Source organism: Centruroides sculpturatus, unplaced genomic scaffold (assembly GCF_000671375.1).
Source record: "Centruroides sculpturatus isolate CEXI.00-Female unplaced genomic scaffold, Cexi_2.0 scaffold947, whole genome shotgun sequence".
NCBI classification, from domain to species: domain Eukaryota; kingdom Metazoa; phylum Arthropoda; class Arachnida; order Scorpiones; family Buthidae; genus Centruroides; species Centruroides sculpturatus.
The window spans coordinates 256,771-269,255 of NW_019385124.1; the positions used below are offsets into that span (position 1 = coordinate 256,771).

Genomic DNA, 12,485 nt, shown 5'->3' on the forward strand with positions numbered 1-12,485 from the left:
ATGTTTTTTAAATCTAAAAAAGATAATGAAGATATTCCATTTCTGTATGCTGCTGCAGTGGAAAAATCGAAAAAAGCCAAAATAGAAGGCTATGTCGAAAATATCGTTCCCAGATACAACGACATGGACTTTAAGTCTCATTTTCGTCTTTCTAGAAGCACTGTCGAAGTAAGTCTCTGCTAAGAATTGTTAGCTGTAGTAACTATCTACAGAAAAATTGCTTTATTCGGCTTTTTTAGCTTTTTATTAATGTTTAAAAATAAATAATTGTGTTATACTATAATATGATATTTTATTTTAGAGGTTAATGGAACAGCTTCCTGAACAAAGGACTGGCCCTGGTCGAACAGGACTAAGAGAAACATCACTACAAACAGTTGTATTGATGTCTCTATGGTTGTTAGGCAATCAGGAGTCGTTTCGTGGCGTTGCGGACAGATTTGGAATAAGCAGAGGACATGCCTATAGAGAATTTGTATATTTTATTAAAACCGTGTCTTCGTTAAGATCTAAAATTATTGTTTGGCCCAAAGGTGAAAAAGCTAAAAGCACCATAAGGAACTTTGAGACCTTACGAGATATAAGCTTTCCAGATGTAATTGGATGTATAGATGGAGCCCATATATCGATATCAGCCCCAAAAGCATCAAAAAATGCATATTTTAATAGAAAGCAGTATACATCTGTAATTCTTCAAGCAGTATGTGATTCTAAATTATTGTTTACAGATGTGTTTGCAGGGTGGCCAGGATCTTCACACGATTGCAGAGTTTGGAGCAACTCACCACTATGTGAAGCCCTAGAAAAAAACCCTATGATTCCAGAAGGGGCCCATCTCCTTGGAGATGGAGCTTATCCACTTTCTTCAAGTATGATGATACCATATAAAGACAATGGTCATTTGACAAGGAAAGAGAAACTTTTTAATCAAATTTTAAGTTCGAGTAGGGTCGTCATTGAACAAGCATTTGGACAATTATTTGGGCGATTTAGAAGACTAAACCATTTTTTTTATGTTTAGTGTTGATCGAATCCCCCAAGTTATTGTAACAGCCTGTATTCTGCATAATTTATGCATATTAGAGGATGATGAATTTTTAGATGTGTTTGATAATGTTTCTGCATCATCTTGGAATATAGCTGTCCCTGTAAATTTTTCTCAAAGAACAGAAGTGAATAGAGTTGATGGAGTAAAAAAAAGTGAACACATTGCTAATAGATTATTTTTACTGGCAAATTGTTAACATAATTTAAAGAAACAAATTTCTCTTATTAAAATTGTTATATATAATTAACATGTAGATTTCTGTAATGTAATGTAATATAATAAAACTTACTCTTATATAATGAGAGTAAAAGTAATGAAATTGTAATCTTTGTCTACTTGCCCTAAGTTTGTCAAACAGATAAACACGACATTAATAAAATATTTATTAGTATACATAATTGGTAACTTCTTATGAATTGTGATTTACAAACATTAATACAATCTAAAAGATTCATATTGTAAACATAGTTGATACAGAATGAATGTTTATCTCTATACTATTGAAATCTATTGAATTTACAGAAAAAAGTGTTTTATCAAAAGATAGTGGCCTTTGCAATGTTAGTAAAACACACTTCATCTTATATTTAATGCACAAACTTAAAAATATACATATAATACCAAGAACCAGTAATAATAACTAAGAAATTGAATATGCTGAAACATCCCTAAAACTTTCATCTAAAGTTTATTTCTAGATAATCCACAAATTAAAGAATAAACCAAAATTATAGTTATAAACAATATATGTATATATATTTATTTTGTATAAAAATATGTACATAAAAGCATTTCAGTTATTTTTTTAATATTTCTAATAATTGCTTCATAAATTTAAGTTTCTCTTCTTCCATCTTTTGAAATTTCCTCAATGTCTTTCTTCTCTTTCTTTATCTTCTTTTTTCTTGTTTCTTCTAATTCTATGTCATGACTTGGTGCATTTATCGACACTTGGCAAATAATTCCATCATCTACTTTTAATTCATACAGAAACGCGTTTCGGGCTTTCGCCCCNCCCTCTTCAGTGCTTAATTTTTTTACTATAACCTGTAGAGCTGTGAGAAAGTCTACCGAAAATTTGTTCGGATTGAAGAGACATTTACCTATTTAACACACAATACAGCTACCATTAGAAAATTCAACAATAAACATACTTTTGGTGTGATAAATGTATGAATAGAAAGAACTTTGTCTAGTTAATTTATCTTTTTTTTTTTTTTTTTTTTAACAGAAAATACCAATTTCAATACTGAACACCTTAGCAGACAATTCTGAAAAACAATGTTCTTTCGTCGGATATAGTGATAACTTTCAGTACTTATAGTTTCATTTGGAACCATTTAATGTTTGCCATTGTGTGAAATCATATTTTCCCAGACTTAACTACACTGACAGAAGATGAATTATTCCATGCACGTGTCTTCTTCCATAAAAATAAGGACAGTAAGTACTTGCATTTTTCACAACTATAGCTTTTATGACGACCAATATTCATGTTTAACCATTTATTCAATTATAGGAGAAAATGACCGGAAATCATGTGATATTGACGTGTCCTTGACCTCTGACGAAAGTTTGAATTGATTGAAATTGACATTTAAAGTTATGCGGCATGACAGTAACACTACACTTCCGTCACGTTTTTCGTTATGTCTACATTAGTTCATCTTTGGTCGTAATCTTAGAATTAGAGCCTCTTCTACATTATTCTATAACTTTCAGGTCATAAGAAGATACATATTTACGTATATAATAGACTAGATACAGTGAATAACTTGTTTATATTTGATCGATTACNTGTACATAAAAGCATTTCAGTTATTTTTTTAATATTTCTAATAATTGCTTCATAAATTTAAGTTTCTCTTCTTCCATCTTTTGAAATTTCCTCAATGTCTTTCTTCTCTTTCTTTATCTTCTTTTTTCTTGTTTCTTCTAATTCTATGTCATGACTTGGTGCATTTATCGACACTTGGCAAATAATTCCATCATCTACTTTTAATTCATACAGAAACGCGTTTCGGGCTTTCGCCCCTATTCAGTCTGTTACATCAATAGGTTGTGACTTGTGTATACGGTATCAGTCTGGCACTTTCCGTACTTTGTCGAAACCGTGTCTTCTTTTTCTTGTTTCTTCTAATTCTATGTCACAACTTAATGCATTTATTGACACTTGGCAAATAATTCCATCATCTACTTTTAATTCATACAGAATTCCACATAGTTTTAAATCATGCTGGAGGTTCTTCATTTGACAGCTTTGGCTTTTTGAATGTGGAGTATCACTTTGGTGAGGGATTGGAGAGGATGAGGGAGAATTATGACTAGAAGTGGTTGCAAAGGTAGAGTTTTCAGAAGAATTCAATGTGTTAATAGGTGAAGGTTGGGAGTAGATAGGGCTGGGAAGAGAAGATAATAGTGTTTCTGCTGGAGGTGATATATTGGTTTTTTATCCATATTTTTTATCTAATAGTTGAAAATATGGCCAGGTGATGCAACCTTTGCTATTCTTACTAGCCCTGTCTTTGTTTTTCCTGTATGTTGCTATCAAATTTCTCCATTTCATATCACAGTCTTCAGCAGTTAAATTATACCCTTGTGACTCCATTATACTTAGTATTTTTATCCATAATTTTTTTTATTTCCTGGCTTTCGAAATTGCTCCTCAAGTGCAGTCTCTCTGAAATTAGTAATTTAATAATGGCATCTGTCCATACATCTGTAAAATTGGAAATAAGAAAATGTCAAAAATAGATAAACTAAAATAATTTCTGATTTTATGACATGTTCATTTGTTGGAAGACAGATGCTAAATCATATGCTTACCTCTTTTCTTTGTTGAATAATTTTGGTCCTTCTTTCCTGTTAATGTAATACAAAAATTAATAACTAAAGTAATTTACGTAAGTATTATTCGAGTCCGTGGTGAGGGAACCTCCCAGAGATGGTTTAGTAATTCTTCTTTACCATCCCTGGGATTTGAACGCCCACCACGTGTTTGCTGTGTGTGGTACCCCATATGCTGGAAAGGGGGATCCTGGTAGTTGAGGGGCAACATACCGTTACCAACACACTGCTTTGGTCCCTGCTTCGGATAAATGGGAGGCTCAAATCAGGCTCTGTTTGAGTCAATTGGCTGGTCGTTGAGTCATTCTTGACCTCGGCTTGGAGTCATCCGATTGATGCAGACCGGGCGGACACGTCAGACAAGATGTGCTCTTCTTGACTGCATTGTGATGGTATAGCTCCTGGGAAACCCTGGTGTGACAGTCTATGGGAATCTCCCATGTGACGGCATCCTTTTGTTGGGCCCCATGGTGGGTGGGGTCACCAGGAACTGAACTGTTATTATTAAATATGGATTCACTAAAACCTAAAATATATACTGATGCATTACCACCAAGGGATGTCATTTCTTCCAATCAACCAGTTCATGCTATGGGAGAAACACCTATATCTAAACATTCTCCTTTTTTGATTCAAAAATTGTTTGAATCGACCATTGGGAATCTTAAAAAAATTTAAAAACTGAGGTCAAGAGATCTACTTATAAAAGCAACCTTACCTCAACAGTCAGCAAAGCTTCTCAAAATGAAGTCTCTGGGATAAATAATGGTAACCATCACACTGCACAAATTTGAACTTGTCATGTGGTACCTGAAACCGATCTGCTGTCTGAGGATGAATCAAATATTTAGATTTGTCTCTCAGACCGAGGTGTCACTGCTGTTTGAAGAATTTCGATCCATTGTGATGGTAAGTTGATACCAACAAAACACCTTATATTGACTTTCAACAAACGAACATCAACATTGCCTCTTCTGTTGCGGCAGGATATCTTCGTTGCCCAGTTCGCCCATATATTTCAAATCAGCTACGTTGCTTTAAATGTCAGCAGTTTGGACACTTCCAAATATCATGCAGAGAAAAAAAAGCTTGCACACAGTGTTGAAATGAAGACCACGAGAGTACTGAAATGAAGACCACGAGAGTACTGAATGCACAAGTTCTCAATGCTGTGGAAACTGAAAAGATTCCCACCCTGCCTATTCTCAAAAATGCACTGCATGGCAGAGAGAGAAAGAAATTTAGCGATTAAAGATTGTTAATAATATATGTTACCTGGAGGCACGTTGCATGGTGACTTTAAGTGCACCAGTGAAACAGAAGACATTTGCTGCTGTTCTGAAATCCACAAAGACATGTGGAGTTCAGACAAACATTTCTTTTTCACCAAATGAATCTCTGACTTGCTACGAAAAATGTCTGCTGATAACATCTACCAAAGCAACAGAAAAATAGAATAACAAAGCAAAAACAGGGGTAAAAACTAGGAATGTGGGTTCAAAAAAGCCAGTAAGAATCCACTTAATAAACAAAGGATAAAAACAGCCCTCTCTAAATCAAAAAAAGTGGAGTCTATAAGCGAGTTTGCCAACTTCTCTGATGAAAAGAATAATAAGGGGGGTGACACCACCAACATCACCTCCAAAAGAAAAACCCCCTGTAAAATGAAAGAGGGATAACCTTGCTAAAAATGCTGCCTCGAACACATAATGGATTATACAATAATCCAATGGAACTGTCGTGGTTTTCGCAACAACTTTTCTGACATTAAACACTTGACATCATCTATCCCATCTCTCTGTGTGGCACTCCAGGAAACACATCTAAAACTTGAAGAAAAATCTTTTTAAAAGGTTTCAATCTCTACCGCAAGGATGATGATAGCCACAACCGTGCCAGTGGAGGTGTGGCTATTCTGGTTTCCAATCATATCCCATCCTTGCCGGTACAAATAACAACAGAGCTGCAAGCTGTGGCAGTCAGAATTTCTATTGGAGTAACTGTCAGTTTGTTCTATATACTTGCCACCAGATGTCAGAGTCAATGAGGATGAATTGAGTACACTAGTTGAACAGCTGCCAACTCCATTCCTTTTACTAGGTGATTTCAATGCTCACAAACCTATGTGGGGCAGTGCTGACATTAGTCGTTGAGGCTGGGCCATTGAAAGATTTATTGGCAATCAGCAACTGTATTTATTTAATACAGAAGTGACATACTTACATGCCCCAGCGAGAACATTTACAGTTATTGATTTAACCATAGCAAGTCCAAACCTGTTTTTAGCATTTAAATGGGAGGTTGGATGTAATCCACTCTCTAGTGACCATTTCCCTATATTTCTAAAATATCAAGGCAGAGAAAGCTGTCAAACAGCTTGTTTACCACGCTGGAAACTTCAAACGGCAGATTGGCCTGCATTTTCCTCTATGGCTGACATCTCTGAGGAAATGGTCAATACTGCTGATATCAATGATGCAGTTGAAGTTGTCACTTCTAGTATTATTCAGGCAGCCGAAAAAACAATGGGAAAAACATCAACTAGATACCCAAAGCATTTGAAACCATGGTGGGACCAGAATTGCGAGGCAGCATTTAAAAAACAAAAGAAAGCATGGGGAATTTTCAGAAGGTACCCCACTGCTGAAAATTTGGTTGTCTTTCAAAAAGCAAAGGCAATCGCCAGAAGTATAAGAAGGCAAAGCCAAAGGGATTCTTGGAGAAAGTATGTTTCTAGCATAACATCTTCCACTAGCTAAAAAACAGTCTGGGATAAAATCCATAAAATCAGTGGGAAATATGCTTCCCACTCTCTGTCCATGATAGAAAATAATGGCACAATAATCAGCAATATACAGGGTATTGCTGATATGTTGGATGAAACATTTTTGTCTTCATTCAGCAATATTATGTATGCAAGAAATTTTTAGGCATATAAAGCCCAAAGTGAAAAACAATATGTAAATTTCCATTTTTTCATCTAATTAGGAATATAGTTGTAAAGTACTATATTATTTTTTTGACTTTTCCTACGATTATCGACACGACTGTGTGCCGGAAATAGTCGTTCTCTAACGGGTACTTTACGCGGATTTGCGTTAGTATGCCAGGTCTGGACTTTTAGCGTGCACCGAAATTAAATAATGACAAAGTTTGTCAATAACAAATCAAATATTTAATAAAAGTTCTAGTAATAAACTATATACAAAGTTTAGTAAAACCAAAACAACAATTTATTCAATGAAAATGAATAAGAATCAACCTGACAAAACTCGTCTCAATCTAGCTTTTATTTCCCTTTGGAATTCGACAGAAATTCAAAGACTTAACTTATATACAATTATTCTTATGAATTAAAGATCCTGATCATCATTTCAATATACTAGGAACCTATTTTCTCAATTCTCAAGACTTTTTTTATTTGTCGATCCACAAATCAAATAANGCGTGCACCGAAATTAAATAATGACAAAGTTTGTCAATAACAAATCAAATATTTAATAAAAGTTCTAGTAATAAACTATATACAAAGTTTAGTAAAATCAAACAACAATTTATTTAATGAAAATCAACCCGACAAAACTCAAATCAATCTAGTTTATAACTTACTTTTATTTCCCTTTGGAATTCGACAGAAATTCAAAGACTTAACTTATATACAATTATTCTTATGAATTAAAGATCCTGATCATCATTTCAATATACTAGGAACCTATTTTCTCAATTCTCAAGACTTTTTTTATTTGTCGATCCACAAATCAAATAACTTCAAAATTGCCTTGGAACTATTTGATCCTATCGGACACCTCTTTTGTTCACTGCTACGAAGCTCGCCAAGCTCATTGCTAACTGGAGTTCACCTCGTTGATCTTTACTTTATGTTCAGACTTTATACTGTGAGGTGACGTCACAATTCTAAATGCGATCACTCCCCTCATTGACATATATTATTTGCCATAATGTGCCATTCACTAGAATTGAATTTCATACAGTGATCTCTCGCTCGGGGAGTAGTGCTGTAGACCTGGATAAGATCCACTACAGCATGATTAAGAATCTTTCAAACAATTTCCTTTGTAAACTTCTGAATCTGTTTAACAGAATATGGACAGAACATACTTTTTCTGACTCTTGGAGGCTACCTATCATTATTCCTATTTCCAAGCCAGGTAAAGACTGCAAGAATCCCTAGAATTACAGACCAATCTCTCTGACAAGTTGCCTGTGTAAATTTTTTGAGAGAATGGTAAACCGATGCCTGATGTTCCTCCTAGAGAAAAAGAACTATTTTTCTTCACATCAGAGTGAATTCCGTAGGAACAGAAGTACTACAGACAATTTGGTTAAACTTGAAACATATACGTGAGACAGCACTTAGTGTCTGTGTTTTTTGACATAGAGAAGGCCTATGATCGCTGTTGGCGATACGGGATACTTTGTTATATGTACGAATTCGGGTTGCGGGGTAATTTGCCAATTTTTATAAAAAACTTCCTACAGAATTGAAGATTCTATGTCAGGATTGGCAACACCTTATCTAGGCTGTTCACCCAAGAAGAAGGTGTCTCTCACGGCTCTATTTTGAGTGTGACTTTGTTCTGAATTAAAATTAATAGCGTAGCTAACCGTCTTGCCCCCAGTGTGAAATGCTCTTTGTATGTGGATGACTTTCAGATTTTCTGCTAGTCTAGCAACGTGAGCTTTATCGAGAGACAACTGCAAATTTCTTTAAATCGCTGAGACCATTGGTTTTCGACCAATGGTTTTAGTTTTAGCATGGAGAAGACCTTGTGCATTTATTTTTGCTGTAGGTGTGGTTTGCACTTGGATCTTGAAATTTACCTAAATGGGGTCAAAATCCCAATTGTGAATGAGGCTAAGTTCTTGGGTGTTTGTTTTTATCAAAAACTGACATTTTTGCCACACTTGCGCAACCTGAAGAGTATTATGCTGCTCATCCTGGGGAGCAGACAAAAAGTTTTTATGCTCAGGATTTATAGGGCCCTTCTCTGCTTTAAGCTGGACTATGGATGTGTTGTGTATGGCTCTGCGAGGGAACCTACTTCTAGGATGCTGGATCCAATTCACCATTAAGCATTACGTCTGTGCACTGGTCCCTTCTGCACCTCTCCTGTCCAAAGTCTGTACGTGGATGCTTATGAGCCTTTACTATCTCTTAGGAGAGAACAGTTGTTTTTTTTTTATTATATAAAACAGAAATCGTATACTAAACTTTCAGTTAAACTGTTATGTATCGTTTATGTGTATATATGTGTTTTCCTATTTATCTTACACGCCCAATCATACCATGTGTTGTGGTGCAGTATAGTTCGTATGGCTTTTGTGCTAATAAAAATTAACCAACCATCCAACCAACCACAGATAGAGGTTAATAGTATTTTACATTGGTCATCCCCAGCGATAGAGGTTGATTTAAGCTTAAAGCAGTTCCTCAAAGAATTTACGCCAGATTACGTTTACAGACAGCACTTTGCAAAAATTCAAAATTGTGACATGAATTTAATTCCTATATACACTGATGGATCTAATTTGGATTACTATGTAGGCTTAGTTTTTGTTAGCCAAAATGAAATTGTGGTAGAAGAAATAGCACCAAATTCTTTTTTTTGCGGATTTGCAGGCTATTTATTTAGCCCTAAACTATATAAATAGGAAAGGTGATTGTTGCTGCATAATTTACATTGACTTAGTTAGTGCACTTCAGGCTTTGATCTCATATGAATCTAGTTCTCACTCCATAGTTATTAAAATTCGAAAACTAATTTGTCATCTCACTATGAGAAATTTTTTTGTGAAGTTCTGTTGGGTCCCAGGCCACATGGGTATAAGAGGTAATGAAGAAGCTGATACAGCCGCTAAGTCAGCAAGTCCTTCACAGCATACAATGTGTATTAAAGGAGGTGATTTGAAGCTAGTCGTTAAAAAACGACTAGCAGAGAGATGGCAAAACGTGTGGAATGCACAAATCCACAATAAACTTTACGAGATCAAACCTTTGGTAGAAAATTGGACACATAATAGGCAATATGATAGGAGATGTGAGGTTATCCTTACTCATTTGAGAATTGGACACACTCGACTGACTCATCAATATTTTTTGAAGGGAGATGATGAACTAGTATGTCAGCACTGCAACTGTGCTGTAAGTGTTAAACACATATTTTGCAACTGTGTTGCTTTTGATCAGACTCGTAGACAGCATTTCGGAAATGCAAGCTTTAGAGACATTTTGGGCCAGAGGCCAAATCTGAATAATATACTGGACTTTTTGAAAGTCCTTAATATGTGTAGAGAAATATGATGATTTATTTATTGTATAGTTTTATTTACTTCATGATGCATATTTAAATTATTGTATATATCTTTTGTTGTTATTTATTTATTATAGTTTTGATTCTATATATTTATATTTATATATATATATTACCATTGGCTTTTTAATGGTTAAACTGTTTTGTATATATCTGTTTTCCTATTTATTTTATACCCAATCATACCATGTGTTGTGGCGCAGTATAGCCTGCATGGCTTTTGTGCCAATAAAAATTAACTAACTAACTTTAGTCGTCTGAAAATTGGACACACTCGACTGACTCATCAATATCTTTTGAAGGGTGAAGAGCAACCAGTATGCCAGTATTGCAACTGCTGTGTAAGTGTTAAACACATACTGCTCGGTTGCTTTGCCTTTGAGATCAGGCGTAGACAGCATTTTGGAAATGCAAGTTTGAGAGAGATTGTGGGTCAGAAGCCAGATGTTTATATGATACTGAACTTTCTGAATGTTAGAAATATTTATAAAGAAATTTAATTATCTATTAATTTTTTTATTATGTATTTTCATTTATATATTATTTGTATAGATCTCGTTGCTATTTACGAGGTCTGTTTAAAAAGTATCAGACCTTTGGTCGGCAAAAATATATTTATTGATTTTGAGGTATGAAACTTTAATTTTCTTCAAAGTAGTCTTTTTGATAGTGTATACATTTATCCTAGCGTTCCTGCCATTGCTGGAAACACTGCTGGAATGCATCTTTTGGTATGGTTATCAGCTGGTTTGTCGCATTTTGCACAATGTCTTCTCTTGACTAAAATCGGGTTCTATTGAGTGGCATTTTCAGCTTGGAAAATAGGTCACATGGAGCCATGTGGGGAGAGTACAGAGCGTGACGAACCACACGAGTGTTGTGTTTGGCGACAAAAGCTCGAATCAGATGTGCAGAATGGGTGGATGCGTTATCACGATGGAGCTGCCAAGTTTTGATCGACCACAGATTTGGTCGTTTGCGTTGCACAGCATCGGAAAGGCAACGAAGGACCTTTTGGTAGTACTCCTTTGCAATGGTTTGGCCTCGTTGTGCGTACTCACGATACACCACCTCACGAGAGTCGAAAAAACTGTCAACATAACCTTGATATTGCTGCGGGCTTGCCGTGCTTTTTTTGGCTTCTAGGATTGTCCTTGAAAGCCTGCTGAAACTTGCGAATGGTTTACGCTCAGGTATCACTATGTTTTTGGTAAAATTTAATGTAATATTGCTACTCATGTTGTTCAGTCATTTTCCAACTTAGTGGAATCTGACGAGAGCTTGCTACATGTCTTCACTCATAGGCCGACTGCCAATGACTGATGCTTCCTTCAGGCAGGAAAAAATTTAGGGCTGTGCATGACTGTCTCCTCCACAACTCCACCGAAAGAGGTGTGCCGCGCATCATTGGTTTACGCAGAAAAAATAAGTCCTATACTTTTTTAACAGACTTCGTACATTTTATCTGTTACATTTCTTGTTACTCATTACATGTCTTTTATTATTATTTGTTTATTTTACATTGGGATTGATTAATGTAGGGAACCTGTTCTTAATCAGCGGATTTTGTTCTGTCTGTTCATTTCATTAATTAACAAGTCCAATATTTCTACAAAAAATTTTATTTTACTCTCAGCGATAGCTACTTTACAGTTTTTCTCCCTCTTGTGTCTTGAATTTTTCTCTCCTTTTCTCTATTCTTGTGTGTTTCTTTTTGGGTTTTATGGCCTTCTGTCATCGCGTGTGGGTAGGTCGCATATGTTCTGACGAAACCGCAGGTGAGGAAGGGTGAGGAGTTTTGATGTTACTACACCCTAAGTGTTAGGGTGTTAATCAGAACATGGATTTGAACTAAACTTCTGAAAAATAAGGTTACAATAAAACTTAGCTTCTCAAGAAAACAAAAAGTTTATACAGATGATACACAGCACAATTTCACTTTTACACAAATTATATTCATAGTTCTCATTACCACATGTTGAAAGGGACGTCATCTTAATGTCAGAAGTATAGGGAGCTTTTTCTCTTCCTTACACAAGCCTCAATGGAGCATCTGCATTGTTTAGTTGAGATCCAGGGTGATGATGAGTCTCTGTAGGGCCAATGTACAGTTGACCCCCCTATAACGTACGTTCCTATAACGACAATTCCTATAACGTAGCGAAAAAATTGTAGAAACTTTCGTATAAAGTACCTCCTATAATGTCGTTTCGCGAAAGATTGATAGAGTCTGGACCAATAGTGGATGAGCAACCGAA

General features: G+C 35.5%; 1 protein-coding gene and 1 pseudogene across 1 annotated transcript; both read left to right on the forward strand.

Annotated features, from left to right (window-relative positions):
- Positions 1 to 1,767, forward strand: LOC111635109 (annotated as a pseudogene).
- Positions 1,768 to 9,531: 7,764 nt separating this feature from the next.
- Positions 9,532 to 10,232, forward strand: LOC111635119. Its single transcript, XM_023379976.1, has one exon. It carries the CDS (start codon positions 9,693 to 9,695, stop codon positions 10,215 to 10,217), a length of 525 nt encoding a protein of 174 aa, XP_023235744.1. The 5' UTR covers positions 9,532 to 9,692; the 3' UTR covers positions 10,218 to 10,232.
- Positions 10,233 to 12,485: the final 2,253 nt, after the last annotated feature.

What these genes read in the sequence shown, in the direction of transcription:
- LOC111635119 (XM_023379976.1), top strand. Translation starts at nt 9,693, where the DNA reads ATGAGAAATTTTTTTGTGAAGTTCTGTTGGGTCCCAGGCCACATGGGT.